We start from the raw sequence: 17,252 nt of genomic DNA, 5'->3' as shown, positions 1-17,252 counted from the left end.
CAGAACTTGTAGAGTGGAACAGGCTATGTCACTCAGAGAGCCACACTTTACCAGCTTTACAGAGATCGAGTGAGTTCTCTGAAGAGCCCCGTGTATGCGAACAAACTGCTTATTTGTTCCTAATGCTCCATAAGTGCTTTCTAATAAACAACATTTCATAATGCACAACGTGATGAGAGATATTTGCTAACAATTTGAATACTAGCATGTGAACATCCTTTTATATCACTTGTGAAAACGGCTGCTAAATATTGAAAACTAGTCTAAAAATATTCAATGTGATTCGGTTTGCTTCTGGCACTATTCAATTCAAATATGATTTAGTCTAAAAAAAATAATATTCGCACACCCCTAGTCGCAGCTCTTTAGCATGTACTAAAGCGGCACGTAAGGTGGCATTTTGGTATATTATTATGCAAGTATTTGTGAAGTAAAACAAGTGTACCTACAATGGGGACTGAAATGTAAAATGGTAGCACTGGCAGCTCATAAAATTTTTAGAAAGAGCAAGGTCTGCATTCAATGTGCACTGGTTTTCATCATCAATTTCCATTTCCTTCAGCAGTATTATAAGCGAGCAAACCTAAATCCAAGGCATACTATTTCCTAAAAAAGTTTCATTACCGAATGTTTTGACCACATGTGTGGCCATGCCAAGTTCAAGGCATCATGGTATGCCCATGGTGTCACAGTACCCATTAAGAAGCTTGCATAAACAGCAACGGCAAGTTTCCCTTACGTAGTATTATAAAAAGAAACCATGGGTCAAGCCAAAGTACATAACTCTTATTTACCTCTCAGCACAGACATATAAATAGGCACATGAAAGGAGCTTCTGTGTTGCACTAGTAAGAAAATTCTAAAAGCAGAAGCAGGCATCACAGTTACACCTTCCCCCTTCAGAAACAGGCCAGAAACAGGGGGGCTCTATGCATGTAGTACACAAGTGTGTGTATAAACGAGTATTCCTGAACAACATGCTGAGCTCACTTGAAGCATGGAGCAGCTCAGCTGCATGACAACGGCTCGATCTGTGCGCATCCAGCGCTGGAGGTACACAAGGGGTTTCTTCTTGCGGCCAGAAGCTTTCGGCACATCTCCACCCTGCAGTGAAAGAATCCCCCGTTAGTATGTTAGTGACTTGCCTTCACCTTTTTCTGCAATGCGGCACGTCTTGAAATGCAGCAAAAGCACCAGAAACATTTTAAAGCAGTAGATCTATGGAAATAACACCATATGCAATGGCTCAGAAAATGCAAGAGCCAGCAAACTGCTGACATGTGTGTGTATATGCACCCACATGTGCGCTTTTGTCAAACCTTCATCCATTTAATATCGAAATTGTGCAAAAACCATTTTGCAAAAAAAGCATGACTGGCTCTTTGCATAGAACTGTGATGACTTGCGACAGCACGTTCAGGTCTTTTCTGCAGACAGTGCAACTGATCGCCTATCAGATAGTGCAATGCTTATCAGTCGTGGCTTCAAGTGCTCGTCAACAAACTTGCACTAGCAAGGTTGAGATGCTACACACCTTGTTTAAGCCTCTGTGTGTGTACCGCAAAATAGTACAGTGAAACCTCGTTAAACCGTAGTTGGCCGGAGCTCGGGAAAGGTACGTACTAAACGGTAGTACTGTTTAACCGAATAGCATGAGATCGCCCACTTACCTGTCGAAAACGGAACTCAGAGAGAGTGCGATGAAAGGGGAAAAAACATGCAGTATTTATTAACTTCGCGCGACAAAAGCGCTATTTTCGTTTGATGCCGTGGCGGCCTAGCACGCCGACGACAGCGGCCTCAAACTTACTGAAGCTGTGTGCCAGCTTTTCAGCCAGCCCCCCCTTCTCGGCAAACACTCGCATGGCAGATTCCTCGTTGGCGTTACGTATTCACCGTGCACGAGCGCAGTAGTGCTGCAGAAGTCCCGGGGGCGCCTTTTTCATTACGGGTGCCGGAGTTTGGAATAATTTTCATTTGGAATAGAGTTACGTTATTGCGCCCCTATTGTCGTCGCGACGATTGCATTCATGAGGCTGTCGCAACGCGCAGCTTATGCCACTGTCGGGCCTGAATCGCCCGTGCTATCGCTTTCCGTGTCATCCTCGTCACTGTCGCTAGTCGACACTTCGGCAACAACAGATGCAACGATGGCGAAAAGTCGAACCTCGTAGCCGCCATATCTACGCGGTCGCAGCAGCGCTGCCGAGCAACTTCTTCGCATTCCAAATGCCACACACTGTGGTCAACAGCAGATCCCTGTTGCGTGTCAGCGCCGACTTCTTCGTGTCACGTTTGATAGCACGGACGATGTCTAATTTTTCTTCTATGCTGAGCACCCGGCGTCTTTTTTATCCAAGCTTCGGAACGACGCGAGTCCTCGCTTGCACGACGCCATAACGCTCTCTGGCACCGCGTCGAAATGATGTTGATGTTGATGTGGCTTCACGCGCAAACGCACAGGGCGCTTGGAGGCCGTTGTTCCGATCTCTGAGGCGTGTTGTTCTGCCGGGCAACCCGATGGAGATGGCGCAGCGCCGTGTTTGCGCGACGAAAAGTTCAAACGCTACGTTTTAACCGATGCGTACGCAGTAAGCTGGTACGGTTTATACGGATACGAAACACATTATGTTCAATGGCCGCTGAGTCGAGGATTTGACTTTACTACTTTTAAAACGAAACTACTGTTTAAGCGGGTACGGTTTAACGAGGTTTTACTGTATTGTGGCACGCATATGACACAGGAGAGGCTTCAGACAAAACAACCTGAACAAGTGCAAGTATCGGGTGTGACTTGCTACTGCAAGTAAAATTTTTCATGATTACATATCTCAAAGGCACATATGACACACAAAAGGCGTCAGAGACAATTGCAACCACTACGTATTACTTTTTATCACAAGCAAAGCAGAACTAATGATCAGTTACCTCAGTCAGGTTTTCTTCCATGTAGTGAGCGAAATACTTGAGCAGGCCATACTTCTCTTGCAGACTGGCTGGCAGGCTAGACGGAGCATGGGTCTCCATTGATCCATGGCTGTCTCGGTATTCAAGACGCCTGCAGAAAAATTCCACAACCCCAAACCTTAGTCAATAAACATGCCACTCAAATACTGTGGAGTGCGTGACTATGCTTCCAGTCACCATTTCATGGCGTTTCCTTGTAGCGTACGAGAACACTATGTATACACAAGATACATGATCGTAAATAAAGGGCACAGTTCAGGATAAAGAGCAAACAACTATATTAACATCAGCCTCCTCCATTTGCCATTTTAAACGACACGACAATATTTCCGATCAGCTATTAAGAACTTGGCCGAGTCTATGAATCTTGCCTTATGAGAAAATTCATACCAGCAGAGGCTGTCTTCTTTCTTTAGCCGTACAGAATATGACAATAGTGCTGCTGCATCTTTGTTATGGAAAGCTCTGCAGGTTGTATAAGTACTAACAAGCTTTACTGGTACAGAACAGCTTTTGTGCTGTGCCAGCAACGCTTGCCATACAACAGCCTCTAGAACAGTCCTTGTGGAAACCTATAAACTCCCTCGAGGAACACCAGCGTTCGACTGAGCACTGTTCGAGAAGCACAGCTAAGCCAATAGATGCACACACTGGCAAAATAAGCTTGTTGGTAGGCACATTACTTGCTAGTGCTCATTACACACCTCGTTCTTTTCATGCACTGACATGATATGCCGAAGAAGCGTCACGACATCAAGAAATGCCCCTGTGACACAGTGTGCCATAACACGTCATGCAGAAGCACAGAAGCGAAAGTACTGAAAGAAGTAACCAACTGAGAATAGAACTGCAACAGGGTTATCCAAGTAGAACAGGCTACTCACAGGCGGTCTGCTGAGAAGCTCAGATGTGTGGCATCGTTGAAGAGAACACCGACCGTACGATCGGACAGCTGGAAGCCAAAGCCAAACTTGTTGGAGTAGTCAATCCACTTGGTCACGAGCAGTGCTGAACCCGCCCATGGAGGTGGCACGCCACAATCTGCAATTTTGGAACAGACAATCCTCTGTTTTATTGATGCATGACAGCTCATTACTACAGCAACCACTTTTATAGCACTGCCAAATCCCACTAGAATTTTCATGGCAAGGCTCCAAGTTAACTGTAGAGCTACATTGGCATGCACTTTGAAATGTCAGCTGGAATCTACCTCAGGAATGTTTTCAAGGCTACACACTTCTGACATGCGAGATAAAATACAATGCACTAAAAACAACATGGCATGCATTACCAACGGCACTAAAACTAAAGAAGTATCAGATGAAAGGACGCCCCACTAGCACCGACACCAAGAAGCAGGTAACCAGATAAAATGCCAGAGAAAATTTTTTTTTATGACTTTCTAGGTTTGTCCTTTAGACATAAAGTGGGGAGAATTCACAGACGGCATGAAACAAAAGTGCACTAGTATACAAAACTGCAACACGACATTCCTCCTTTCAGTAGACCAATAATGATACCAAGTGACGGGCACGAGTAGGCAGCATTATTTGGCCATGCAAGAGAGCAGTCTTTCTCCTCTGATCTAAGTTCGTTCCACAAATAAAGATATATCAAAACCAGCTCTGAAGATTTTCACCGGGCCTCTAGTGGTGTGCAAATATTCAAAACTACTTCAAGTATTCAATTCGAATCGAGTGGAATTCAATTCGAAGGACACTTTTACTATTTAAAATATTTGAATCACCAAAAATTTCTAAATATATTCGAAATACGTTTTAACTGCAATGACTCAGTGGAATGAAGTCTTTTCTTGAATGGTGTTTGCTGGATCATCTAGTGCACTTTCACAACGGCTGTACCGGTGTTCTTTCATACTCACCAACGTGCGACAATGTGCATAGGTCGCTTCCCTAAATCAGCTTCGCCGCAGTAAAGCAGTGTTATGCGGCGAAGTGTACACCGTGCATTGTGGCGAAGCATATCGGTTATGTAGTGAAGCAGACCAAAAGTGGAACAGGGGTACTGTCACGGGGCCATTGCTGATGCCGATGGCTACCCGACACTACCAGCTGAAGCATCTATACTGTACTGCATCCTCATCTATCTGAACAATGCCAACCACCAGGTGGAAACCTCTGTGCTGCTACTAACCTGGTAAAGTGCTTAAAAACATGGTTTCCAGACTACAAATTCGACCTAGTAGCAAGCTTCGCAACGGTTTTGGACCCTTTCTCTAATGTAGATGTATACCACCAGGATAAATTAATTGCAAATTGGGTTAAAAATGTCGCTTTAGAAGAAACAAGAAAAACTTCAACACTAAGGAATCCAGAGATGTCCACAACTATGAAAACTCCTGAAGAAGCTCCTTCCACATCAGCGCTGTGGAAAGACTTTGATAAGCTTGTAAACCAGCAGTCTTTCACTGCCACAAGCACAGGATGAAAGACATGTACGTGCATGATAAAATATGTGCCGAAAAGAAGATACACGTGAGCATGGTGCTCGGAGCCACCTACTGTTGGCTCTGCTTGATAAGAGGTACCTGCCAATACCACACGTTGCTCTTTCTGGTGTCTGGAGGAATTGTGACATGCAGGAGGGCATCAATGCTCTACGAATATATTCGAGCAGTTATCCTTCCTTCATGACCACATTTAATAACTGCAGTTGTAATAGTGTCAAGAAAAAGTGTTGTACTAGAGAACTTTGTTGACCACAAGGCACAATATTTCTGCACATTATTTGCTGTGCAATAAACTTGGTTTCTTTCGTACCTCTGGTTGGGGAAAAAAATTGCATTTTGGTAAAAGCAAATAGTGTTCATATTCAAAAAATATTAACAAAAATATTTTATTTTCACTTGGTTTCTGATTATTTGAAGTCACTTTGAAACTAAAAATTTGATATTCGTGCACCCCTACATGCCTCTTGTAAAGGTCACTTTCGAATCTTTTTTGGAATATAGGCCTAAGTCATTCCCTAGGATCGTTTGCAAGACCACATTACTTTCCCGAACAAGACAACATGCAGGATGCAAGCAATGCTGTGCACACTGTCACGGAGAGAAGTGTGATGATGCACGCAAGGCAGACATGCAGTCAGGGAGGCTGCCACCAGCACATAGCTGTACTTACTCGAGGTGGGCATCTCATCTAAGCAGGCCTGCAGTAGCCTATGCAGAAGTTGAGTGGTGCCAAGTTTGGAACTCCCTGCAAGTGGAGACAGATGGCATGCAGATGGCTGAGACAACAATGACAAGCATAGTACTGACGACTCTTGAGTGCATTCACAAAGTAATCAGCAGCACACAAGGACAGTTACCGATTCCAAGAACTAGAGTCAAGCTCCCTAACACAAACCATACTCCCAAAATCCTTGTATACGGAGGCATTAGAGCACAGTTTTTCTTCCAGCCACACTTTCACTATCCTTCCAGTTGCAACTAAAAGCCAGCTATCACAAATAGTGCATTTTCTCAGCCCAGCACCTACGGCAAAACTGCAGCAGGTGTAACAGATTAAGTCTGGGGTTTCATATGCCAAAACCATGACATGATTATGAGGCATGAAGTAGTGGGGCAATTCGTATTAATCCTGACCACATGGGGTTCATTTAATGTACAGACAATGCAAGGTACACAAATGTTTTGCACTCCACCCTCATTAGAATATGGCCCCACCACGACCTCGGCAGTTAAACGCCATAGCCCCTGAGCTGCCGCTGTGGGTGCAGCAGGTTAGGCACCAAGCCCAGCAAGAATGCCCTCTTTAGTGTGAACAGATGGTTTCAACATAAGCTCACGTTTGTCTGGGCAAAGAACCCGGCCAAGCGTTCCCAAGAGGCCACAGTCACCGAGGGGCACGGGGGAGTCGCGTGCTGAACCCTGTACGCTGCTGTGGCCAGACGTCCGTGTCGTGGAGTGGTGGCTTGCATTCACCCCAGACTGCTCGATCCGTAGCCGTGAAAGCATCCCCATCAGATGCCCGGACTGCTCACGAGGCGGCCTCAGGAACGGGTGCTCCAGCACCTCATTCAGACTTGGCCGCTCCTGAGGTTCCGGCTGGAGCAATGACACCAGTAGACTACGGCCCACATCTGAGAGTCCAGGCGGCAATGTGTATGCGCCCCGAAGAATCCTCTGGTACGTCTCAGTTAGTGTTGACGTCTCAAAGGGTGGCCGGCCAACCAAGAGAGCATACCTGCGTATAGAGCGCCATGACCTTGCATGGTCAGCAACACTGCAAACACAAATTGCAATCAGTGCACACTCAAAGCTGTTCTTCATCAATCAAGGAGATTTAAGAACAGCCGAGGAACTAGTGTCCACAGGTGATTAGAACCTCTGTAATAAAAATACAGTTCAGAATGTGTCAGTGCTGCCACCTGTTGCTCTGTTTAAAAGTGATTATAATTGTTTTCTGGAACCATTTCACTTAAGTTGCTATCTTAAGCATTTGTTTAGTAACAGCAGCTGCTTACCCGCCGTGGTTGCTTAGTGGCTATGGTGTTGGGCTGCAAAGCACGAAGTCACGGGATCGAATCCCAGCCACGGCGGCCGCATTTCAATGGAGACAAAATGCGAAAACACCCGTGTCAGCTAATTAGGTGCACGTTAAAGAACCCCAGGTGGTCCAAATTTCCAGAGTTCCCCACTACGGCATGCTTCATAATCAGAAAGTGGTTTTGCCACGTAAAAACCCATAATTTAATTTTTTTTAGCAGCTTCTTTCTGTATGCATATCATTCTCAGTTTCTGTTATGTACATGTACTTTGCAACTGAAGTAGTTAAGCACAACGCAGATGACCTGTTTCCATGTGTCATCATGTTGGCAATAAATTAATATGGAAGCAAAGCACTTCCCATGTATCCACAAAATTTTCAGGACACCTCTGCAAAGGGAAAGGGTAAAGATTTCAACATAGGCAAGGTTCTGAGTTTGTGAATTAATTTATAAAGACCATCCAAAACCAAGCAGGAACAGGCAGTCACTGGTCTATTTCCTAGTCCAATAAGAGCAGCAACAAATTAACAGGCCTTGTAGAAACAGTCACATAACACAGTAAGCAAAGGCTCTGTCTCTTCACACACCTATTAAAAACATGTACGTACACATATGCGTTCATGTGCAAACACACACAACACTGACACTGTTCTACTCACATGATGCAGCCCATGGCCCAGACATCCGCCGCAAAACCGTGCCCTTCCATGCGAAGGACCTCCGGTGCCAGGTAGTTTGGAGTTCCACAGACAGCCTGCCTCGGTGGCTCGTCAGCGACCCGCGCAGCCAAGCCAAAGTCGGCAATCTTGAGCTCCATGTTCTCGTCGAGTAGCATGTTGCCTAGCTTGAGGTCACGGTGTACGACACCCTGGCTGTGAGTGTAGCGGACCCCATCAGCCAGCTGACGCATCAGCAGAGCAACCTCAGCCTCTGGAAGCTGCCCGCCACGCTGCTTGAGCAGGTGTACCAGCGACTGCGAAATGATGCGTCACAGGACAGAGGTTCAGCACAATCATAACCCTAACACTGCCACTCCTGAGTTAACTTGGGCGCTCACTCTCACTAAACCCCCAATTTTTTCGAGTACAGTCATTTTGTGTTTTCAGCACAGTCCCTGCCTCTTTCAAAGCAACTGAAATCGTGCAAAAACTTGCGTACCCATTGCGTCATCTATGGAGAGTTAATCTAAAGACAAAAAATATCCAAGTTGAATCTCCGAGTGGTGACAGAGCATCTGTCTCAGTGCCACATCATTCTGTCTCAGCAAGCCAGCCACGGCGAGCCAGAGTGACAGGTCCATCCATTAATTAAGTATTAGAGATTAAGTAAATATGAATTCTGAATCGAGAGAAAGTGACGATGAAAAACCAGCTTCTATGCAGCACGAAATGTTTGCTGAAGCAGCACATGAAAAAAAATGTGGCAGGGCAGTCTGAATATAAACACAGCAGTCAAAGGGTTAAAGGAGGGAGTACTAACATATATTTTTGAATTTGTACAAACTTTGCCATACACTTGTTACATGTAAAACACTCTTAGCAAGTACAAAGAGAGAGAAACACAAGATAATTTAATACTAAAGTTCGTCTTCAAATGCCATCCTTGCCTCATTGACATTATAACAACATCATGAAACGGGGAACTTTGCTTACATCGCGTAGTAACATGGCTGGGTATGAAGACGTTGCTCGTGAAAAACAGACTGCAATGCAGCAAATGTGTCTTCTAGCTGTGCTTACATGTGGCAGTTACAGCAAGCGCAGGGATGATTCGAGCCAATTCATTGCGACATCATGGTGCATCTGCCTAGCAAATCATATCCCTACTGAAACATTCCATAAGCCATTCTAATGATTCATATGCTTTCCGTATAACTCTTATGGAATCTTTATGGGTCCCATATAAATTCTGCGGTATCTACGTAAGAAATGAACGGAAATCGCATGGAATTATTGGAGCACATACGGAATGTTTCATTAGGGAGATTAGGGGTTCTCCTATGCTTCCAAATATTTTTTCAAGGGTTTAGACCTTCATTCTGCACAAGAACATTACAAGCCATAAATGTCAAATAACTATTCTTTTAAGTGAACTCAAAAGGGAAATATTGAAGGGACACTAAAGCTTTTCCTTGATAATCTCAAATGGGATACTACCTAGCGGTAATGCTTGAGTGCAAAAGATACAACGCTCGGAATCGGGGCGACATAAATTTCTTGTGGGAGACATACGGCCACATACAACAGCATCCAGATTTTTACGACACCAGACCAGCTCAATTAGTGGCACAAGCTGACATAGGAAGTTCAGTTCAATATGCTGAAATTTCGACATGCACACATTCACCCGTTTCACCAAGATTTGACTTGGCTATATGAGTGAGCCCTCACCTTTCTTGGGCAGTACTCCAGAATGATGTAGATGTTCTCTGCATCTCCAAAAAAGTCATGCAGTCGTACTACGTGCTTGTTGATCAAGGGTCTGTGAAGGTCAATCTCTCGAAGAATCTGTAAGCAACAGGGCATATAGGTTAAACATGTGTCTTCACTATGGCTACGAAGGGGTAGCCTTAGCTCGGAAGCCCCTATCTCAACACATGGGAATAAATAACTGTTTTTTTTACAGCAACAACTGCACTGCCTTTGATGAGATTTGTTGCATTAAAAAAAAAGTTAAAATCTAGCTACCGTAGGAAGCAGACTTTATTTAGGCTGCCATTTCTTTATCTTTCTTATTTATTTATTTATTATTACTTTTTTGTAGTTTCAGAAATCTCAACTATTAATTTTACAACTCTTACTCAGCAATGAAAAATCATACAATTCTGTAAAGTGCACCTAATAATATGTCTAAAGCAGACAAACTTAATGTTTTATACTCTGTTCTATAATATATCACCAATCCTGGAGTAGACATTTTGCCAAAACCCTCAAACATAGTAGCAATTTTACCAAAGCTGTAAATTAATGTATCGAATTTGTCTGCTTTAGATGCTCTAAGAAATGTAGCTTACAGAATTGCAACATATGCTTTGTGGTGTTATGGATTTGTAAACGTTATGGTTTGATTTTTTCAAGTTTACAAATTTTCGGGATATCTTACAAATGTTTACAGGCTTTCAAACAAAATTCTGTTTATAGAGTCACTAAAATTTAACTTTGTCTCTCAAATGCAACAAATTTCATTCAAATCAGTCAAGCAAGCATTTCTGCCTGTTACACATTTTGAGTAGAGAAATAGAGTTGGTCCCTAGAAAAAGCTTCCTTTTAACAGAAACCTTGCAACGCTTTTTTGAACCATCATAAGCAGGCCCTCACAGTTAATACAGAATGCTCTCAAACACACGAGCCAAATAGCACTCCTATGCATGGAGCCCACAATTTCACACAGACAGACAGCCTACCCTCCCCCTTAAAAAAAAAATATACGAGATTTGACGTCCAGATACTGCACACAATCGGGGACGTTGTAGTAGAGGGGTTCCATCACATCCACTGAAATGCTCCACTTGAGCCATCGTAGTGGGTACCTTATCCTTCAACTTTTTAAAGGAGTACCGAGATAAAATTTTCGTCTCGTTTTTATTGCTTTTATCGGATAGCCGTCATACCAGTAATTACGCTACGAAGCCTCAATTCTTCGAGAGCAAAAATAATTATCTGTGTCGCCTTTCAATACAAGTTTGATACGCCCGCCAGGAACAGCACAGCTCCGGGCGTGAAACAGGAGACCCAACAAGTCACCAAAACCTGTTGTGGCAGTCTCGTGGTACCAAATACCACCGCTGCATGCCCACACACTGTGATCGCGCTGCCGTGCTCCATACATTACTTGACGGGACAAGAGGGGAGAGCATGTGTCTCCTTGCATCTCCAACAGGAGCAAGCAATTGAAAAGCGCAGCTTGGCAGCTTTCGGCGACGTGGTCCTTGTGCAGCCTTCAACAACCACACCCTATCACATCCACTTTCGATAACGTAATGAGTCCCCTTTTCCAATGCCACACACATTTTGAAAGGGTCGTGAAAAAGGTGATGTAATCAAATATCTCTGTTGCTCTTGAGCAACTGAGGCTTTGTATGGTAATTATGGCATTGAAAGCTGTTTTAAAAAGAAAAAAAAAGAAACTATAATGAAACACAAAATTTTCATGTCAGTATTCCTTTCAATCTCCACAAGATTTTCGCAGACATCGTGGCTAAGGAGCGCCTTCAGCCAGGACAATACTAAGACTGGTAAAGTGCTGGAACTATCTAGTAGTAGAGAACTACTGCACTGATACTAAAGACCCTTAGCCAGGGCAGTGCAGCAGACCAAGTGGCATAAAAAAGTAAATGGAAATACTGTGGAACACAGAGTTATATCTCACAACTAGCAAGACACTGGCACCATGTTGTGGTACAGAACCATACCACTGCACTGATAGTATAGCCTCCAAGATTGGGTAGTGCGGCAGACCAGGTGGCACAAGAAGTAAATAGAACACAGTGGAGCACAAAAGGCCTGCGACTGATAAGGTGGTGGCGCGCCATCTGGTAGCAGGAAACAATACCGCTGTGCCGATACTATAGCCTCAAAATTTGGGCGGCTCGGTGAAGTAGATAACACAAATAGGGAACTGCAACTTTCTCAGACTCAAAATATTGTGCAATAATGGCACAAGTTGGCAAAGACTTCATTAGTAATTCAACCACTCACATGCCTATCCCTTATATAAGAGAGGAGTAATGTCTTAGCCAATCTATGCATGCACTGTGTCCCTGCACAGACAAGGCAACTTACCTTCTCTTTTTGGCCAGGCCGGCTAACTTGGCATCGAGGGATGATCTTCCCTGCATACACCTGCTGTGTCCTGACATCAACAAGCTCGTGCACACGTGCAAAGCCACCCTGTCATAGAGAAAAACACAATAGATTGGAGTGTCTGCATGATTAAGGTTAATGAAGCACATGGCAGGTCGAGCTTGTCGTAGGCAGTAATAGCAGACAGCAGGAAATTTCTGTTTGCTGATGGGCTGGGTCACTTAGTGCAGATTTATCATCAAACCAGAGAGCCATATTAATATCATAAGCAACCACTCATATCACTCCCACCTTGCAAAATGTCTGAACACTTTCTGCACTTGTACCAGGGCAACAGAAACAGAAGGCAAAGCGAAAAAAAAAATTAATCTAAAATAGATACTCCAAATGAAATAAAACGAAGCTGTCGAAAGTTCTCGTTAAAATGCTCAGATCTCGTGAAGTTCCCATTCATGGATTTCCCAAGGATTAAAAATGGTCTTGTGAAGCTAGTAGTAAAAAAACTGTCAGCCTCCTTGGTTGAAACACCCAACAAAATTAAAAGCAGCCACCTGCCTTAGCATGAGACCTGCGGCACGTCCAAGTCATGGAATGCTGGATTATTAGAAACCAGCAGCACGCGCGGCAGGTCTAAGAAATTTTTGAAGCCCGCAGGTGCCAATAGACCGATACGTACTACAAGCAGTTTCACAACGCCACTGCTTCGGTGTTATAATTTCTTTAATTTCTCATGTACATGCCGGACAGACAAAAATGTTAAGGGCTTCATTCAATGATGCAGATTTTAAAAATGCAATTTTCTTGCAAAATTTTAGTCACAACAACGCAGCAGTGTGTGCTACTTTAAGTACTATACTTCAGTCTGCGATAATAGAAACACCTGCCACAGTATATCTTATCGATGAGCAAAACGAGAACAAGGTAAAAGCAGGAGCCAATGTTTTGACAAGTGGACTTGTCTTTCTTTAAGTCCACTCTTCGAAATGTTCGCTCCCGCTTTTACCTTATTCTCGTTTTGCTCATCATCTTTAATTTCCATCTTCCGCCTTCATGTTTTCCCTATATATCTTATTGTTACTTTTACAAATAATACAGCTTTCTTAATGCAGCCATATCATATTAACATATAGAAGGTTATACCACAACATTTTATTATCTGACAGCGTTGCCACATTTAAGGTAACATTCTCGCGAACGGGATCCAACAACAACTGTGGCTAATGAACATGTGTAGCTGGCACTGATGTGATCAGAAGACTACCAGTAGGATGTCGGCGTATAACCTAAGGAAAACTCATGCGTGCATGTGAAGGCCAGTGATGTCCACATTGACCACGAACACACACTATCTGGAAAACACCTATGCCATGGCAGGCAAATGACTACGTGTTAATGCACACGGCTGCTATTTTGCAGCCATGTGTCAGATTTCCCTTTATTAATTCCGCGTAATCAGTGTCTGCCGAAATTTATGCAGTTCATACAAACAAAAGGTCCACACAATGGTCAAAAGGATCAAAGAAAATGATAGGCCTATGATGTAATGACCAAGGGATCCAAAGAAAACATTATACTGCATTTATACTGCATTATACTGCATGATACTCTACAATAGATCACATCCATGTCATTGATCAGGTAATCGAGAAATCTACGGAGTATAATCAGCCTCTCTATATGGCTTTCATAGATTACAAAAATGCATTTGATTAAGTAGCGACACCAAGAGTCATAGATGCATTATGTAATCAAGGAGTACAGACCGGAGTACAGACCGGTTACGTATATATCTTGGAAAATATCTGCAGTGATTCCACAGCTACCTTAATTCTACACAAGTAGGAAGATACATATAAAGAAAGGGGTCAGACAAGGAGACACAATCTCTCCAATGCTATTCACTGCGTGCTTGGAAGAAGCATTCAAGCTATTAAACTGGGAAGGTTTAGGAGTAAGGATCGACAGTGAATATTTCAGTAACCTTTGGTTTGCCAATGACATTGTTCAATTCAACAACACTGCAGACACGTTACAACAAATGATTGAGGACTTTAACAGAGAGAGTGTAAGAGTGGGTTTGAAGATTAATATGCAGACGGCAAAGGTAATGATGAATAGTCGGGCAAGGGACCGAGAGTTCAGGATCGTCAGTCAGCCTCTAATGTCTGTGAAGGAATACATACCTAGGTCAATCACAAGGAACCCTGATCATGAGAAGGAAATTCATAGAAGAATGAAAATGGTTTGAATCGCATACGGCAGGCATTGTCAGCTCCTGACTGGAAGCTTACCATTATCATTCAAAAGGAAGGTGTACAACCAGTGCATTCCGCCAATGCTGACATATGGGGCAGGAACTTGGAGACTGACAAGGAAGCTCGAGAACAAGTTAAAGACTGCGCAAGAGTAACGGAACGGAGAATGCTAGGCATAACGTTAAGAGACAGGACGAGAGCAGTTTGGATCACAGAGCAAACGGGTACAGCCAATATTCTAATTGAAATTAAGAGAAAAAAAATGGAGCTGGGCAGGTCATGTGATGTGCAGGTTAGATAACCGTTGGACAATTAGGGTTACAGAATGGGTACAAAGAGAAGGGAAGCACAGTCGAGGTCGGCAGAAGACTAGGTGGGACGATGAAATTAAGAAATTTGCGGGCGCCAGTTGGAATCAGCTGGTGCAAGACAGGGGTAATTGGAGATTGCAGGGAGAGGCCTTCATCCTGCAGGCTGATGATGATGAAGCTTGTTTCTGTTCGTATTTGTGAATGAGGATCAGGGGCAAGAAGTAAGAGGAATAATTACCAGAAGCTATCAGACACGACAATAAAATGAGATGGAAATAAATAATTGCACACACTGACCAGCAGATTTTTCATGTTCCATCCATATCAGTGGGCATGGCTCGTTAATTATTCAAAAGCCACACCATGGTTCAGGAGGGTAAACACTTTTGCACCTTTTTTCTGGCTGCACAGCATCATGAATGACAGCTGCACAGATGTCTTAGGTGCGAACACACAAACACTCCTTAGAACCTACCAGCTTGTTTGCTTATATAAGCCGATATAAGGCGGCCCATAACGTTGCCAGTGAGACGCAATTATCGAGCAAAGTTTTCACAAAACATCTAGAAGATATCCGTGCAGCAAGTGCTGCTTCGCGATGTGCACCTTGAGATACAAAATCCTTCTAACCAAAATCCCCCACATAAGAAACGGTGCCGTTTGTGTAGCCTGTTTGGGGGTTCCAATCACGCGCGTGCCCCCTCTCCCACCTTCCCTCGCCCTCATGCAGATCGAGTCTGCGGTCAGTGCTAGACTTTACATGAACACCATGTGAACACCACGAGAAACAGAGCACACGCACGGGAATAGAGATCAGTCAACCATGGGGGCACTCGCAGGAGTGATGGTAAGGCATGAAAAGCAGATCATAGACGTCAAACAGGAGGTAGGAATGTGCCCTGAACCAGAAAAACCTTCCTCCGAATGGCTACCCTCCGCTGGGGGAGGGGAATGGGATAATATAAATATGAGAGGGAGGGAAGACACGCGGCAGATAAGCGTTTCGGGAGGCTTGAAACTGCCCTGAATCATAGAAAACAAAGTAAGGTTCTTACTAGCATTTTTTCCCCCTCTCAAAAGCGCAGATCAAGAGTTGCCTTCAAATCTCATGATTTTCCCACTTTATTTCCTGCCAGGCTATTTTTCCCAACTAGAAATAAGTTGCACGTTTCGCCGTAAGTATATTTTGCCATCTTTTATTTCGAAAACTGAAACCTGCGTTTCACACTCGTGCCTGTATCGACAAGTCGATGTTCCAAATGTTTTTCTCTGTGGTTCCTACAATTGAACATTTGATATAGGAGGAAAAAACGGTACACGAGTTGCAGACTATGCACACTCCATGCTGCCGAGAAGCGAGGCTGATAGAGCACCATTATCAGTACAATATCACTTTAGCAAACAAAACAGACAATTGCTTCCAGGGGCACGTATCTGTCTCGCGGTCGTGCAGAAGCACTCGCGAGAACGTGTACGTACTGAACTTGGCTACGACGAACCCCGGAAGAAAGATTAAAGAGGGAAAATAAAGTTATTTGTTTATGATACCAACTGTTTATACGCGTTCGTGGACTCAGCTGGAGCCTAGCTGTTGCCGAACTACGCCTTCCGCGCTGCGCTCTTTGTTGCGTGAGCACGGGAAGCAGAGAAGAAACAAGAAACACAACGGTGCACCGAACACCGGCTATGCGGCAGCAGGTGCCCCGATGAATTTTTTTTTCAACCACCCGGGCATATGCACACAACAGGCGTCGCACCAGAGCGAACGAGAAAAAAAAAAGGGGGACGCAGGTGGGAGACGGTCACGCGCAGCGCCGCAGCTTCACGTTCGCGACGTTGATGCGGGGATGCAACGCGTCGGCGGTGTTCGCGGCATCGCCGCGGGCTCACCTTTCCGAGCAGCTTTCCCTTGCGGTACGTGACGCGGGTCTCGGGGTCGACGATGTAGCACTCGTTGTCGACGACGTGCTGGGCGCACGGGGCCCGAAGTCGAGTCGGGCTCGTAGCCGGCGGCTCCAGCACGGCGCTCATTGTCGTCGTCGTCGGCGCCGCGTCTAGGACATATTTTCCCCGGTCGCAGGGGAGCGCCCCGTTGCCGCTGCAGGAGACGCAGCAGCCGCAGCACCCACAGCCGCCGCTCGCACACGCGCACGCATGCCAGAGTGGTGCCTCCGATTCCGCATGTAAACAATGCGAAGAACACAACACCCCCCTTTGTGCATGGGAGCCAGCGGCGAGCGAGGCCACTTCGATTTGCCGTTCGGGAACTGGAGGAGAGAGAGAGGCGCGGGAGTGTGCGAGGGAGCATGAGAGGGAGCTATCCGGTATTTTTTCGCGACTTGCCCGGCTGGCTCCGCCCACCGAAGGGCCCCCAAGGAGGGTAATTTGGGCGAGGAGTGAACTCTCTC

At 44.7% G+C, this 17,252-nt stretch overlaps 1 protein-coding gene across 1 annotated transcript in view; it reads right to left on the bottom strand.

Moving 5' to 3' along the window:
* LOC142560202 (serine/threonine-protein kinase PLK3-like) overlaps positions 1 to 17,252 on the bottom strand; it is a 23,156-nt gene extending 5,904 nt beyond the window's left edge. Inside the window, exons 1-9 of the mRNA XM_075672129.1 lie at positions 16,735 to 17,252; positions 12,258 to 12,365; positions 9,867 to 9,983; positions 8,136 to 8,449; positions 6,775 to 7,172; positions 6,108 to 6,182; positions 3,852 to 4,008; positions 2,929 to 3,058; positions 991 to 1,104 (exon numbers count right to left, since the gene is read on the bottom strand). Of these exons, the coding sequence (XP_075528244.1) occupies positions 991 to 1,104; positions 2,929 to 3,058; positions 3,852 to 4,008; positions 6,108 to 6,182; positions 6,775 to 7,172; positions 8,136 to 8,449; positions 9,867 to 9,983; positions 12,258 to 12,365; positions 16,735 to 16,875 (1,554 nt within the window). The 5' untranslated portion in view covers positions 16,876 to 17,252. The remainder of the gene's footprint in view (positions 1 to 990; positions 1,105 to 2,928; positions 3,059 to 3,851; positions 4,009 to 6,107; positions 6,183 to 6,774; positions 7,173 to 8,135; positions 8,450 to 9,866; positions 9,984 to 12,257; positions 12,366 to 16,734) is intronic.

Source organism: Dermacentor variabilis, chromosome 10, assembly GCF_050947875.1.
Source record: "Dermacentor variabilis isolate Ectoservices chromosome 10, ASM5094787v1, whole genome shotgun sequence".
In the NCBI taxonomy this organism is placed as follows: Eukaryota; Metazoa; Arthropoda; class Arachnida; order Ixodida; family Ixodidae; genus Dermacentor; species Dermacentor variabilis.
The sequence above is the reverse complement of the archived record's forward strand: the minus strand, read 5'-3'. Positions and strand labels throughout refer to the sequence as shown.